General features: G+C 42.9%; 1 protein-coding gene across 1 annotated transcript; it reads left to right on the top strand.

Moving 5' to 3' along the window:
- Window positions 1–1,645: 1,645 nt before the first annotated feature.
- On the top strand, window positions 1,646–15,411 carry LOC126267702 (putative odorant receptor 19b). Its single transcript, XM_049973004.1, has 3 exons — window positions 1,646–1,756; window positions 4,012–4,116; window positions 15,214–15,411. Exons 1-3 carry the CDS (start codon window positions 1,646–1,648, stop codon window positions 15,409–15,411), a joined length of 414 nt encoding a protein of 137 aa, XP_049828961.1.
- Window positions 15,412–17,295: the final 1,884 nt, after the last annotated feature.

Genomic DNA, 17,295 nt, shown 5'->3' with positions numbered 1-17,295 from the left:
TACGGTTCGATCCACTCAGCATCTCTGCAACAGTTTCATACCTGACCAGTGCTGTAGGGCCCGTGGCTGTCCATACGTGTGGACCTCATCGGTCCATACCTTTGAGGGATATAGCTCATTGTCACCAACGCATACTCCAAATTCACATATGTGGTTCGAATGCTGTACACGACAGCCATGAAGAAAAATATTAGCTGTCGAAGGGACCCCACAAACAATCGATTTGGACAATGGTCCTCGATTCTCAAGTAGCATGTTTCTAAGGTTTGAGGGTTGCATAATGCACCTGTCAACAGCGTCATTTCACTCAACCCCAGGACTGAATTTGAGCCGCTCGTCCTCTCCTTAAAGGTGCAGATGCAAAAGATAATAAACAACCTAGAAAGCTGAGCACATTAATGTGCACACATTCAGGATATGAAAGAATGAATCTACCTTCCAGATTAAGGAAGGGGGTCAACGTTCGAGTCAGCCTATATGTGGTTTTCCACATCCACTAACGTAAATACCGGGCTGGCTGATTTCCACGATATACAAACACTTTGAAAAACTATGTCACATTTCACTATCCAGTATATATCTCATGAACACAGTAAGAGTAAATGGATTCCTTCCCAGGAGGGAGTGGGGAAGGATGGAATCGGCAGTAGCTTTAAAATGCCTTCGAAGGTGTGTTTCAACTGTAGTAATGTAAGTAGGCTGTTTACATTTTCTTATTGGTAACGCCACGTAGCGCTCTGTATGAAAAATCACTGGCTGTGATGTGCGCAGTCTGTGGCTAGTTTGCATTGTTGTCTGCCATTATAGTGTCGGGCAGCGGCAGCTGGATGCTAACAGCGCGTAGCGTTGCGCAGTTGGAGGCGAGTCGCCAGCAGTGGTGGATGTGAGGAGAGAAATGGCGAAGTTTTGTAATTTGTAAGACTGGATGTCATGAACTACCATATATATTTTGACTATTAAGGTAAATACACTGTTTGTTCTCTATTAAAATCTTTCATTTGCTAACTATATCTATCAGTAGTTAGTACCTTCCGTAGTTTGATTCTTTTAGTTAGCTGGCAGTAGTGGCGCTCGCTGTATTGCAGTAGTTCGAGTAACGAAGATTTTTTTGAGGTAAGTGATTTGTGAAACGTATAGGTTAATGTTAGTCAGGGCCATTCTTTCGTAGGGATTTTTGGAAGTCAGATTGCGTTGCGCTAAAGATATTGTGTGTCAGTTTAAGCACAGTCTTGTATAAATTGTTCTAAGGGGACGTTTCAGTAATAACTTACATGCAGTTATGATTCTCCATGAAGCTGGAGAAGAACCGTACCAGTCCCAATCCGGCGCTGTATAGGATGCAGGACACCACAATGGGTGAATGCGAAAAATGAAGCTAGTCAAATCCGAAGCGGAGCTCATGGCCGACTTTCTGGCTTCTTATAGGACTACGGCAATCTAGAGACGCCCTCTGCCGACACTGGACACTTTGGAATGTCCTCCAGCGTCCAACAGACCCGAATCATTCCAACTGTGCCATACCCTCCCCACCCCACCCCACCCCTACTCTCTAGGCATACAGTTGCAGACTTGCATCTTTGGAAGACTTACAAGTGGCTATCAGGTGCCACCAGAGCATCCCAGGGAAGACAGACATTCGCACTGGATGTCAGTGCGCCATGCTGGTCAGTATGAAAACCAGCTACACCATGGGAACCGGCTTACACCTTCAGCCAACCACCTCTGGACCCAGAACCAGCTCTGCACAACTTTAAAGGTAAAATAGAGACAGACCAACACACACAGGTCCAGTGATATCGAAGCAGGTCCCTTGTGGAGTGGGACCTCATCCCAACTTCAGCAACAATGATTCCAGCAGGTCAGGAAGACTGAGATATTAGCACCAGTCAGCCCTCACTGCAAGTAAAGGACACGGCCAAACCACAGAAACGTGCTGATGATGTATACATCAAACCCCTACACTGCTTACCGACCCATAAGCCCCTCCTCATACCAGTACAGTGATGACGCTACTCAGTGGAACAGTTTCGACAATACAGCCAGTTAAAGAGAGAGGGGTGCTATATCAAAGCCCTCAGACAGCGAAGTCAACAATCTACGATATACGCTGACAAAAACTTCACCAACGGCCAATGATTGGCATCCATGATGTCATGTAGGAAATAAAACCAGCCATCTTGCAAGCATGAACTCTTTATACTGCTGTGCTTTAGTGTCTGCTCTGCTGATGCTGTGTTTGAGTTGTATCACCAAGGAATATTTGGTCCTGCTTTTGGTGTGTCGCTACAGCTTCATGACGACCAAGCGTAGACTATTTTTGAGAACTGTCAAAAGATAATTGTGTATCCATCCTTATTGTTCTGTAGTGTTTCCTGTAATTTAGCAGGGCTAGTAATCATCTTGCAGAAAACTGTTTAAAGAATCAGGTACCTTAAATGCACTATTAGAGTACTCATTTTGATGACATTTTTTGTAAACAGTCCATTAGAGTTTCGATAGATGTTTACACTAATAGATGATTAAATTGAATTAGTTTTCATAAAAATTGAGTTAAGCTCGGCTCTGAGCACTATGGGACTTAACAGCGATGGTCATCAGTCCCCTAGAACTTAGAACTACTTAAAACTAACTAACCTAAGAACATCACACAACACCCAGCCATCACAAGGCAAAGAAAATCCCTGATCCCGCCGGGAATCGAACCCGGGAACCCGGGCGTGGGAAGCGAGAACGCTACCGCACGACCATGAGATGCGGGCAATTGAGTTGAGCTCAAAACAGAAAAAGCAGTGATGGTACTAAACTCTTTCACATCTTTCCTAACGATATTAAATATGCCAGGTAGCATGTTTCTTAAGGGCAACTTCTTATATCCCTTAGAAAAATATTTCTGCCGACGTATCGATACGTGCACAAATGTATGTGCTGTACAAGGAAATTGCAGTACGCAGGGCATATTCTGTAAGGCAAAACCTTGTTCTCCATTTTAAAGTCACTTGCTAAGTCAATCTCAACATCTTCTTTAATAAGACTATTCCGATAGCTGTAACTGCTTGCCAGAACCTCCGTGTTATGATCCATAGAATAACCAGCGCGGATGCAGTGTTGTGCAATAGCAGGTTTCCTCATTTGTTGTAAGGATGTGTGATATTTATGCTTAATACAACGGCCCTCCACATAAGAGATCGTCTCACCAATGTATGACACCCATCTTACGCAAACCAAGGTCGTCCTTTACCATAATCTTACATGGCGCTCGAAAAACGTATTTCATGTCATGTCTCTGCCGTATTTTTTCACATGCTATCTGCATAGGATAAAAAGGCCATAGATTTTGATACCAGTTAGATAGTTTCATTACTCACCCTATTGACGTTTTGTCAATAGTGCAACACGTGTCTAATCTGGTTTCACAACAACATTCAGGCGAAAGGTGACTCTGAAGTGGGCAAATTCGGTCAATGAACAGTTAGAGTCTGAGATGACATGGACCTGTTATCGAAGATACAAAGTACCACTTCAGGCCGAGCTGGATGGTGACAACTATCAGTCTGTAGATACAAATCAATAAGAGTTCCATTTATGCGTTGAAAATGACAGGGTGTGTACACGGCGAAATATCAGCGGTTGTCGATAGCATCTGCCGGCTGCTTTCGCGGAACTTTAGAGTGCAGGAGAAAATCAAGTTCTCAATTGTAGCTTAATTAGTGCAAAAATGTCACTACTTACACATGTAATTAAACTAAATATTGTTTTCTGTTACATGAAATCATTTGTAAGTTCTCAGAGTCGAGCCATATTTAAGTGTAGATTAAGTTCATATCCTGTAATAACTAAATTTTTGGATGTCATTTAGATACATATTACAAAGTGACCATGGAACATGCGATTAACTAACCAATATTGAATTGCCACTCAACTATGAAGAACAGAATGATGAAACAAGAACATCGTCATGTGAGCATGTAGCAGAAGTTCCTCATGTACTAATACAGACCTGTGTGTTGGCAGAGCTCCGAGAATGGAGACCTAGTGAAGTGCCTGGCTTCTGCGCCCACTATCAGCAGCACACCGCTGCTGCTCTACTGCCTGGGGGCGCACAGCGTGAGGGAACAGGTGAGCTGAGCAGCTCTTTATTATCTTTTCCAAACATATTTCGCAGCAGTATGTGGGATACCATCAAAACAACGTTCTAGTCAGAGTAGTCGAATCGAGTCCATAAATGACCCATGTTCTAGTAGTGAATCTGGGCGCAATGCCTGAATCTCGCACTGCAGCTCCGGAAGTTTTGAGCTAACCTTTGCAGAATAAAGTGGAATAAAAGCTAACTCTCTCATTAATACTAAGGAACACACAAAAATTGAAACCTGTCTCTAATATGGGGTACTGTCCACTTCCTTGACTGAAGACTGGCTAGCCTATATGGATGAACTTCTGGCCCCACCTGCTGCAGAAAACATTCCAAACAGTGAAAGATGTGCTCATTCACAGGTGGATCATACAGCAATGCTGCGAGCAACAAACCAGACAAGGTTTGCGAGTGGACCGATGAAACTGGCAGACCACAGGAAGTTTGGTAAGGCAAGACGGCAAAGAAAGACAACCCTCTCTATGGAGATAATAAGTGAAATACTATTTCTCAAACAGAGGCAGAAACGAAAGAAAGAGTCAACATTCCCCACATTTACATACTCACCTATCTACAGTCTGTTAGCAAGGGAACGGATTGCATTCCTCGTCCAATGGGCTCATTGCTCTCCTTATGTAGACAATCTGGCCACTTCGCTTAGCCTTCTTATATAAAAAAAGATCACTGTGATAAGCCACATAGTCATTTGTCTAAGTTAATGTATTACTCAAATATAAACAAATCATCACTTGTACTCTAACGTTATGTTTATGTAAGAGTAATTTATGATCCAAATGTAAACAAACTGATCATGTACGATTTGAATAATGTTTATGTAAGTATAAGCCTATTTATACACCGATATTGCGAAGATTCTAGAGTGTCGCTATTAAAGACAGATGTAAGAAGTCTTCATCCGTTTATAGTGTAGTGTAATGCTATTTGACAGCATGTGCGTACATCATTTAGTGTTATACGTTATTGAAGCATCTGACTCTCGGAAATGAAGTACCAGTTACGTCAGACGGCTTTCCTTCCTTTAAAAATCGTAAGACTAAGACTGTTGCAGAAATCAGAGATGTGGGCTGTCCCTCCTTGAGTCATCATATGCATCACCTCTGGTGTTTCGGTGCATATTTGCAATTTCAATATTGCAGCTTGTAGCTGGGGTGACCCAAACAAATACGCTCATCGCATCTTTTCTGCAATATCTAGTGTCGATGGAAATTATTAATTTGTTTCCCATTGCCAACAAAAGTATTTTATGTACCCATTCAGTAGAGTGACCTCAGATTAATCCAGGATGACTCATTTTCATTCGTTATGTGTTGATCCGCTTTAGTGTGCAAAAAATATGAGCTTAGGAATTGCATATGCTAAGAAAATCATTACTGGTTTCACATCTGTGCAATAAGAAAGGACAGAAAAACTTCTGAAACGTATCCTCGGGTATGTACAAGATGCGTACAGTATTGGACAGTTGTCAAATTGTGATTTAATAATTACAGAAAGAAATTGCTGTTGATAATAAGCAACTGGCATTTCAAAATCAGGAAGATAAAATTAGCTGTACATTTCAAACACAATAGTTTTAGTGGGTTTCTTTCTTCGTTATCCAACTGTGTACAGATTCCCTATTTTGCCTGAGTGTTTATAAAGTGCTTGGAGGAGCACTTCCTCTTCTCCTCCGTCCAATTTTGTACCCATAAAAACTTTTGTAAACACACCATGCTAATTACCAAACCCATCCCGCATATGCACTAAATGATATGGAATGCGGTGGAGGTGGGATGTATTACAATGCACTCTGTGACCACCTAACAAAGACAAGACCCATTCTTAATATATTGTTTGTTAGTAAGACACTACTCTGATCAACTGCAGCTGAATCACCTAAAATTTGCACCGCAAATATTGGGGAAAAGGAATGCGCTATTGATGTGCTGTTTCACAGAACGGATTGATAGGCAAGTGCTCGTATTATTAGACAGTCAAAAGATTGTAATAATATATAGAAAGTGAATGTTTTGTGCGACTGTACACTTTTTTAAACAGAACAACGTCTATTGACATTATGAACCAGAAAGTAGGGCAAATTTGAATCTCAGTGGTGTTTGTTGCAGGATTCTAGGTCAAATCGTTTACGATATATCAAATTTTGAAAAGTTCTCACAATGACACTTCAGTTTCTGTGGTCGCACACACTAAAGAATAACACAAGCGCTTACATTAGGTATGTGGATTCTGACCAGTAACGAGATAACTGACCATTACAGGGGTTGTAACCAAAGTGACCACCGGCGGCGGCAATACACGCACCTAGTCTGTTATATAATGGCAGCTGCACACGTGCTAACATTTAAGCTGATATGTCCGTGCAGGCTGTAGTAATACGTCTTGGCATTTCACGAGGTGTGGTTGGTATGTTCTTGTAGACAGCGCCTTTCAGCTTCCCCCACAGAAAAAATTCTACAGGTGTCAACTCCGAGAACCTGATAGCCAAATAGAAGTCCTGTGTCCAGTCCAGCAATTTGGAAACAATTTATGAGGATATGTTGTAGTATTTCGTGCACTACTGGCTGGACAGCCATTATGTTGGCATCACAGGTTTCTCCTAGTCTGCAGTGGGACGTCTTCTACCATTTGTGGAAGTTGGTCTGTTAAGAGGCTGCGATAGTGTAGGTATGAAAAACAGGCCTATAAGCTGATGCTTCACTATCGCACACCACACTTTTACACTTCCACAGACGCTGAAGTTCCACCTGGCGAAGCTACAGAGAATTGTCAATAGACCAGTAGCGCATGTTTCGACGGTTACCTGGCGATGCTTGGCAATGTGGTTCAAATGGCTCTGAGCACTATGGGACTTAATTTCTGAGCTCATCAGTCCTCTAGAACTTTGAACTACTTAAACCTGACTAACCTAAGGACATCACACACACCCATGTCCGAGGCAGGATTCAAACCTGCGACCGTAGCGGTCGCGCGGTTCTAGACTGTAGCGCCTAGAACCGCTCGGTCACCACGGCCGGCTTGGTAATGTGACTTCATCACTAAATAAGATCATGATACACCCGGAATACCCTTTTTTAAAGTCCATGTACAGAAGTTAACACGATTCTCATAATCGTTTGAACACAGATCTTGATGGAGAGAGATGTGATAAGAATGGAACCAAAGTCGATGGAGAAAGAATAGGACACTTGCCTCACTTATACCACTTTCTCATCCCATTGGGCAGGAGCTAACTTGCTGATCAACTCCAACAGCAGCAAGAACATTAATTTCCCCTTCTTCTGTTGTCACTTGTTTCCCTCTGTTACGTTGTCTAGTACTACCACAGTAACGTAACATTGAAGACCTCGATAAATAACTGCCGTGATTGCTGACGTCTGTTGGGATATCTTCCTGCATACACGATACAAGAAGAAATGCATTCTTCCTACACATTCTATATTCCACGAACATGTCGGATTTTCCTGCGTTAGTAAATCCCATCGTTCGGTTAATGTTACAGGCGGAACGGTGCACTCGTGTTGTGATTGATACTGGAGGCCATGCAAAATACTTGGCCACTGTCAGTCACAACCTGTTCAGGGAAACCCACGAGGTAAACGATCGAAGACAGGGCTTGGATTGTGGAACGAGCCGTAATAGAGTGCAAACGAACCACAAACGTAAATTTGCTGAAAGCGTCAACCACGATGAGACAGTATGTGTTCCAGTAAGCTGCCACAAAATCCAAGAGCAATGTTGCCAAGACGCTTGAGGTTTGGACCATCCAAAGAACTGCTGAGTTGAAGCTGACTGATGTTCAGCACAGGTTTGCCGCAGAGAAGTAAGCAGTTCAATTTACGCATCCAGACAGTGGAAAGTGCAATGACGTCACACCAGTTGCTTGGTGCGACTGTCACTTCACTGTCCTTGGTGTAGCAAACGATGTATGCCTGGTCAGAGAGCCTGGGGAACCATAACATGTGACTTGTTGCAACAAGAAGGAAAGGACTCATCTAACGTTGAATCTGGGCCAACAGGGCGGCGAAAATGAGCATATGCGTTGTCATGCTTGGAAATGGGCTGATACACAAACTCATAGTGGTATTTGACAAAATAAGAGCCTACTGTTACAGGTTCTGTGTTGTGCAAGTTAGGACTGACTGAAACGGACTCAAGAAAGACTGTAGAGGTTTATGTTCAGTCACCAAGTAACCACTATAGACAATTCGCGAATCATGACATTCAGCTTTCTTCAACAATTTCGAAGGAAAGGTAGTCGGTCTGTCAACACCACCAAATTTATGCGACAAAACTACACCAGTGCCGTAAGAGGAAGCATCATTGCCGAGACCACAGGTTTGGCTGGATCAAAATGAACAAGACCTCGACCACTAAGCAAAGCCTCTTTCAGTTTCTGGGATGCAGACTGACCCTCTTGCGAACAAACAAACGGAACATTCTTTCGGCGCAAGCGATGGAAGGGAGCCACTATTTGAGCGGCGTTGGGAATAAATCGGATGTCATACTTGAGCTTCTCTAACATAGACTGCAATTCCCGAACATTTCGTGGGAGTGGAAGGTCACAGATAGTAATCAAATGTGATTGCAAAATGTGAACACCCTAGTCGTTAATGACATGTCCTACGTACTCTGGAAAAACACACATTTGTCTCTGTTATATTTGAGACCAGGTGCAGACAATACTTGAAACAGAGTGCAAAGATTGCGAATGCGTTCTTCCAGAGTGCGAACTGAGACGACAATTTCACCTAAATAATTTGAACAAGTAAGAACTTTTGCAGTCAGGTGCTCCCGAAACCGATGAAATATGGCAGATGCAGAAGCACTGCCATACTGCAATCCCAAAAATTTTAAGAGACACAGATGAGCATTAATGGTAAAACTTGTTGCGACTGTACATCTGAAGGTATTCATGAGTAAGCGTCCCACAAATCAGTTTTGAAAAAATAACAACCGGTACCCAATTTCTTCATCAGTTCTTCTGGGCGCAGCTAGGGACAACTGTATGACTCTTTGAGGATTCTCAGTTGTCTTAAAATCGCCACACAACCAGAGTCTGCCTGACCGCTTCTTTAGAATAACAAGAAGAGACGCCCAGTGACTGGCAATAGTGGGTGCTACAACCCCATTGTTTTGCAAAGCAGTAAGTTACTGTGGCACTTGTTCTCAAGAGAACTTGCCACAGTCACATTTGAATCTACAGTGTTTAGTAAGGCCTTGCAGTTCCGTCACCCACTGACGGTTCGTCTGCATCCTAAGGAATTTTTAGTGGGCAGCCAACACTTGCACACTATCATAATACTTTGTAACAGGTCCTCACATTGTACTAGTTATGGGCTTGGAAAAATGTTTCGCGCACAAGCGATAAATAGTCACTCCCGCCATTACCAAGAAATAAGAATGTTTGTCAGTACCTTGTATGTGATGTGCTGCGTTGTTCACATCGAACTATGAGAGGTATCCTGTCCAGTCTCCCTTCACCTTGCCAAACTGATGAAATGGCGCTCATACGCAGGCAGTGTAGGTGGTGGGCGTTCGATTTGACGTCTTGTGTGAAGTCATCTGCGCCATCGCGAAGCGATTCATTACTTCAAGCAGTTGCGCTATATGTTGATTCTGAAACTGAATAAACTAAGATCAACTACAGGCGGCGAATGAGGCGATTGTGGGGTGGTAGCCATAGTAACTAAGCAACGTGCAAAATAACAAGACAATTAAATACATAGAAAGCAAAAAGGGGGGGGGGGGGTACAAAAGCAGAAACCACGGAACCTAGAAAAGTACAAGAAAGGCAAACACTGGGGCCACCAAAGACAAGCAGCCGAAAAAAACGAGAGAACACGAGTCAACTTGACGACTGCCACACGCAGGTATGATGCCTGATTTGTTGTGTATCATTTCGTACAGAACGGTAAGGAGAGGTGGGCTACAGAATGATGGGGCAGCTGTCGTCATAGGAAAGCTGGAAAGGGGCAGATAAAATTAGCGAACAAGTTAACACAACAAACAGAAGATTTACTTAACTTGTATTTCGCCAAGCGAACGAAGACTCGTTACAAGTATTGCAACAAGAAATAAAGTCAAGCTATAACTGTCGACAACGAAGTGGTTCACTGTACTAAGCGTGAACGATGGTGTCACAGTGAAGAGGCTCCAGGTGCAAGTGGGCGATTCGCTGTTGCCTCGTGGTACTGAGCCACTGGACCTAATGGCTCGTGGGGTGTGCTCAATTTGGTCCGCTGGATCGTGCAAGATTACTATAGGCGCTTGACGAATCTTGCTAATCCGTGGCCAACCTAAAGACGCCGGTAAAGTGGTATCGATACGTGATACGACAGTACGGTGTCAGCGGAATGCACGCTGTAGGGCTTCTGACACGGCGCTGTCCTTGGAATAACTGATTTGTAACAGTTCGTTCTGTGACTCTGATGCCACCTGCTGCACAAATTGCTGCTGCAAATGCAGCATGATGCGCCAGAGCCATACGCCAAACACTATAGTCTACCCTCTCAGTAGTGCTAGGCTGTCGACCGGAGCCCATTCTTTTTGCAACCATACATTCTCGTTACCACCACTGTCAGCAATCATGTACAGTGGTTACATTCCCGTCAGGTCTTTCTGCAGTATCACAGAAGGAACATTCAGCTTATCGTAGCCCTTTTGCACTACGTCGTTCAAATTAAATGAGGTTCTGATAATAGCATCTTTGTCCCTTTAAATGCTTTCTTGACGAACATCAACTCACCACGGCCAATCTCAAAGGCAACTAATGCTTACGACCATTATACCATATCTTTAAAGCAAACCTGATTCGTGTCCTCATAGTGGCGCTGCTAGCATCAGTCTTAAACGACTGGCGTGAAATCTGAAAAGACATCGCCTTTCAGATGTAGAAACACGCCTAGCAACGTTCGTTTTTGTTGGCCAATCCCATCTTGGTACTGCGATTTTTTTACAAATTGCATCACATGTAAAAACTAAAACAGTTGTGTTAAGTTATACTCATTTGCTGATATGTATTGTTGTGACTCATATGAGAAATTAACAACGGACAGTCAATTTCCGTTCAGATGGTTCAAATGGCTGTAACAACTACGGGACTTAACATCTGAGGTCATCAGTCCCCTAGACTTAGAACTACTTAAGCCAAACTAACCTAAGGACACCACACACATCCATGCCCGAGGCAGGATTCGAACCTGTGACCGTAGATGCAGCGTGGTTCCGAACTGAAGCTCCTAGAACCGCTCGGCCACAGCGGCAGGCGTCAATTTCCGAACAGCGCTAAATTTTAAAGACGAAATATTTAATAAATGATGTTACATAAAAAACGTAAAAGATTTTCAGCTTCAAATAGTATCTGAACCTGGAAAAAAAGTTGTGTTTCGTGAGAAAGCTATACATGTAGAGTTGTGTTCATTGTGACAGATAGCTGACCAGCCCTTACGCAGGATACCCAGCCAATAATTCCACACGAACTTACTTACGTATGTTTATTGAAACACAAAAAAATTGTTTACATATCAGTTATTAGACTACTGGCCATTAAAATTGCTACACCAAGAAGAAATGCTGATGATTAACGGGTATCCAATGGACAAATATATTATACTAGAACTGACTTGTGATTACATTTTCACGCGATTTGGGTGCATAGATGCCGAGAAATCAGTACCCAGAACAACCATCTATGGCCGTAATAACGCCCTTGATACGCCTGGGCATTGAGTCAAACAGAATTTGGATGGCGTGTACAGGTACAGCTGCCCGTGCAGCTACAACACGATACCACAGTTCATCAAGAGTAGTGACTGACGGATTGTGACGAGCCAGTTGCTCGGCCACCATTGACCAGACGTTTTCAATTGGTGAGAGATCTGGAGAATGTGCTGACCAGGGCAGTAGTCAAACATTTTCTGTATCCAGAAATTCCCTTACAGGACCTACAACATGAGGTCGTGCGTTATCCTGCTGAAATGTAGGGTTTCGGAGGGATCGAATGAAGGGTAGAGCCACGGGTCGTAACACATCTGAAATGTTACATCCACTGTTCAAAGTGCCGCCAGTGCGAGCAAGAGGTGACCGAGACGTGTAACCAATGGCACCCCATACCATCACGCCGGGTGATACGCCAGTATGACGATGACCAATACACGCTTCCACTGTGCGTTCACCGCGATGTCGCCAAACACGGATGCGACCATCATGATGCTGTAAACAGAACTTGGATTCAACCGAGAAAATGACGTTTTGCCATTCGTGCACCCAGGTTCGTCGTTGAGTACACCGTAGCAGGCGCTCTTCTCTGTAATGCGGCGTCAATGGTTACCACAGCCATGGTCTCCGAGCTGATAGTCCATGCTGCTGCAAACGTCGTGTACTGTTCGTGCAGATGGTTGTTGTCTTGCAAACGTCCCCATCTGTTGACTCAGGGATCGAGATGTGGCTGCACGATCCGTTACAGCCATGCGGATAAGATGCCTGTAATCTCGATTGCTAGTGATACGACGCCGTTGTGATCCAGCACGGCGTTCCGTATTACCTTCCAGAACCCACTGATTCCATATTCTGCTAACAGTCATTGGATCTCGACCAACGCGAGCAGCAATATCTCGATACGATAAACCGCAATCGTGATAGGCCACAATCCGACGTTTATCAAAGTCGGAAACGTGATCGTAATTATTTCTCCTGTTTACACGAGGCATGACAACGTTTCACCAGGCAATGCCGGTCGGACGGTCAACTGCTGTTTGTGTATGAGAAATCGGTTGGAAACTTTCCTCATGTCAGCACATTGTAGGTGTCGCCACCGTTGCCAACCTTGGGTGAATGCTCTGTAAAGCAAATCATTGCATATCACAGCGTCTTCTTCCTGTCGGTTAAATTTCGCGTCTGTAGCACGTCATCTTCGTGGTGTAACAATTTTAATGGCCACTAGGGTATATTGATATTCAAAGTAATTATTTAGTGTCGTTAAATGAATAATTTACTTATGAATGAATGGCACCAATAAAATGTAAATGAAGAGCGTTACAGTACTCAGGTATTGTTGATAAACGACCAAAGTCTCATTTGGTGGATCGAATTACATGCTTAAGTAAAATTTAGGTGACACATTGTTAAGTGTCGTTACAAGCTGCAGCTGGGTTTTTCTAGATGTTGTAGATAATCTTTCAGTCCGTGTATTTTAGTCCTGCTAACTACAGAGCTCCGAAAGATGTATAATAATCGCAGGAGTCGTCGTTTCAAAAAGAACACATCCGTTTCTTTTTTGCATCCCTGCTGCAATAGTGCTTTCTTGACTGGTGTGACTGCAAACACCGACAAATTTATTTTCATCGACACAAATGAACACTTTGTGATACACTGTAAGGTGTCAGGCAAATCCAACACCTTCCATGAAAACCCTGACATAATAAGCAAATCTACTAGTATGTCTCATAGCTCCGAATAAATCGTGACATTAAATTAACCAAAGTAATACGAGTAACGAGTGAGCAAATGGAATACCACAGACTAACACAAGAATGCCTAAATGCATGTCGTACCTTCCCACCGTGAGGCAGACGCAGTTCCGAGGGGAGAAACGAGGACAGAAGCCGAGAGCAGAACCGTGTTAAGGTAGAAGGCCCTACGATAAGGGACGGAGTGGACACCCACGCCCCCTGCCTACCTGTACGACTTAGCGTGAGGCTTTTTTGCGTCTCTGTTACGTTGCAAACTTTAAAAACATTGCCCCACCACGAAAAGTATAACGTTTCTCATTGGATAGACAGAATCTTTGTAGGCAGAGCTTAAGGTTAACATTGAGACCCTAATTGGTCAGATGAAAACACAGCCAGATAGTTTTTTTAAACCAACTTCGGTAAATTGTAGTAAAGAGAGAGTTGGTTCCGAGACGGCGAGCTGGATGGCTGCTGCGCCGGCCGCTGCCGCCCTGACGCTGCTTAAACACCGACAAGGTAATGAACGCATGCGATGCCGCATTTTTGAGCGCATAAGGCTTCACTCAGAACTGCAGAAGTCTCATCTGTTACACCCCCTTTTTGCGTAATACTAGTGTCGATCGTTAATTAAAACTCATGGTGTTCACATTTGCCACTTGAAGAACAGATCTGAAACGCGATGATTTTTCTATTTTATAGTTATTGAGAAGCCACATCAGCCACTGTAATTTACGACAAGTTAGATAAGTAATTAAAGATAACTGAGGGTCACTGTAGACCATTTTGATAGTTTTCTCTTTTGTGAAACTTAATTTAAACCTAGATTGTAGATGTGATATGGCATAGGTCATCCTTCGATCGATTGTAGAACTTGGAAACCCATTTAGGGAATATTCGTTCACATTTTTGTTGAACGCAGTTGGTTTTTACCATCCTGTATTAAAACATTTCCTTTTATCAATAGTGCAATTTATAAACGATGTTTTGTGAGTAGAATAAAATTTCCATTGGTAAACTTAACTGCTTTTTCGACGTTATTTTACCAGCTAACTAAAAATAGTAAAGCCTTGAACGCTTTCCACTAAATTTAGTTAGTATTAAGATTCTTTTACAGGGAGTGCAGTGGAGCTGACGCTGAGATTATTTAGTATTTGGTTATATCATCGCTAGTCTCACTGAACTGTTCTGAATTCTACATGTCATGTGTGGTCTGGCGTCTCCTTACCAGCAACAGGTCCCAGGTTCAAACCAGTTAATTCCCTAAAAAACACACTCAGAGCGTCGTTGCGCGAAAGTGGTAGGTTATAGTACAATCAGACACCACCATGAATGTTTAGAACACGCAAGGGATGCAGATGGTTGTCTAGTATCACATCTATTTTGTTTGGTGGAAGGTAAGGAAGAGAAGAGGGAGAAGAGCATCGATAATTTAGACTAGACAGATATACGATATGCTGTGAGCTACGGTAGTACACGAATGTTACTGTCTTACTGAGAAATATCCTGGCACTGTACATCTAGGTGTGAATTGCGTAATCAGTGCAGAAGTATAACATATAATAGAATATCCCCCTTCTCAAAAGCTAATTACATTCCTCAACATGTTGTTATGTGCAGGGTGAGTCGCTGTCCCTGGCTGTCTACAGTTGTCACTGGACCGACGCCAGCACCACTTTCCGTAGAGCGCTGCTGATCGTCATGAGTCGAGCACAGAGACCTTACAGTCTTACTGCGGGAGGCATCTACCCGACAGAAAGAAGCACCTTCCTATCGGTGAAGACCATCCTCTCTTTTGATCTGCACAGACGGACATAGCATTACACGTGGGGTGGAGCTACTGAAAGTTACCATACTTCAATTTTGCCATTAACAGGGCTGTATTTAGTACCTATAGACCAATCCCGTGGTGTGGACTCTGTGAAGGGACATCTTGTGCTAACTAAATCCCATAAAATAACATTTTAGAATAATATTCGATTTAAAAGCCTATAACATACCATAACATTCTTGTTGTTGTTGTTGTTGTTGATGATGTTGTGGCCTCCAGTCCAGAGACTGGTTGGATGCAGCTCTCCATGTTGCTCTATCCTGTGCAGGCTTCTTCATCTCCGAGTAACTACTGCAACCCACATCCTTCTGAATCTGTTTACTGTATTCATCTCTTGTGGTCTCCCCCTACGATTTTTGCACTCCGCTCTTCCCTCCAGTACAAAATTGGTGGGCCCTTGATGCCTCAGAACATGTCCTACCAACCAATCCCTTCTTCTAGTCAAGTTGTGCCACAAATTTCTCTTCGCTCCTGTTTTAATTTAATGAATAGATGAAATTACGAAACTGAAATGATTAAAGAATTCTTGTCGATTTATTAAAATCGCCATGAACAACTACATTTTTTTTAAAAAAAGAACAAACATTTGAGTCTCATAACAATGCTAAAATTACTGTATCAGTTTTAAGAGAAACATATTTTAACAATAAGGGAACATACCTATTCGACCAATGTATTGCGTTTAGAGTACTTATGCATATAATCAACCTCAAAAACAAATTGTAAATAGCCACGTTCGCTAATTGGTTTCCACCTACACTCCATACTAATGAAGCAACGAAACGCACAACGCAGCAGGACTGATCAGACAACAAATTTCGTTGCCAATTTAAAACTACATTTCTCAAGCACAACGGCTATTTTCATTGATCACAGGAAGTACAACGGAGTGGTAGACTGCTCGTGTGCGAAAAGACTAGCGGATCACACCCCATGAAAGAAGACGAGGTATTCTCTCCTCGAAGTTTAGTAACCAATTAACTAGCAAACTTCACTTAATATTATGGTTATTTCTTAACACATTCTGTGGACATTACTCTGTCAGCAAAAGATCGTGCCGCCCGGAAGATGGGGCACAGCTTCTCTTGGGAAGATATTAAAATCTCAGCACAGCAGTTCAACGGTAACTCCAACGAATTAGGTGCGTTTACCATCAAACCTGCATTGTGAGCGTTCATTCTGCTCAAGAAAATCTGCAAAATACAATGAAGATGTCCCAACCGAGGTGCCCAGTGAAAAACATGTTGCCCTTCCATAAAACTAAGTTGATAACCGATATAATTGACACAGGGGAAATTTAACCACACGACTACCCCCATGAAGCGTATGATTACTGCACAGATTATCTACATTACGACATGAAGCAAAAAACCAGATTATCAACCAAAATGTTTTGTCGTAAGTGCACGTAAGTCATACCATCAGACCTCAACGGGCTGATACCAAAACTTTCCAAAACCCATACACTGTGCTCTGGCGTAGCCTTCCGTAGTGGGGGTGGTAGCCACCCAATCATCATGAGAAACGGCCTGTAGTATAAAACACTTTGACCAACTGGGTGGACCCTAAAAATACCAGAGTCTTATATTCACTTTCCCACCAGTTTACTGAACAAAGAATTAGAACAACTGTGCGGAGGAAAATTTTACTCTGCAAGTTTTGTCCTGGCCCAACAGTCGCCAGACGATCTTAAAAGAGCTGTTTTCTTGGGCCTATTCACGCCACACGCCAGCTTTGAAAGCTTCTGTAATGAGAATTAACAACATTATACCGATTCTTCTAACGCACGTGCATTAACAACAATTCATACTTCCCAGGGGATGCCGATACGAGATAAATGGAAGTAAAATCACGGTTCTCCAAGCGATCCT

The sequence above is a fragment of the Schistocerca gregaria genome, chromosome 4 (genome assembly GCF_023897955.1).
Source record: "Schistocerca gregaria isolate iqSchGreg1 chromosome 4, iqSchGreg1.2, whole genome shotgun sequence".
NCBI classification, from domain to species: Eukaryota; Metazoa; Arthropoda; class Insecta; order Orthoptera; family Acrididae; genus Schistocerca; species Schistocerca gregaria.
This window is presented reverse-complemented; position numbering and strand designations above follow the sequence as displayed.

Excerpts from the sequence above, each read along its gene's own strand:
- LOC126267702 (XM_049973004.1), top strand. The coding sequence starts at position 1,646 with ATGTCAGTGCGCCATGCTGGTCAGTATGAAAACCAGCTACACCATGGG. Across the intron at positions 1,757-4,011 it reads AGCTCTGCACAACTTTAAAG|AGCTCCGAGAATGGAGACCT; the intron begins GTAAAATAGAGA and ends GTGTGTTGGCAG. Across the intron at positions 4,117-15,213 it reads CGCACAGCGTGAGGGAACAG|GGTGAGTCGCTGTCCCTGGC; the intron begins GTGAGCTGAGCA and ends TGTTATGTGCAG.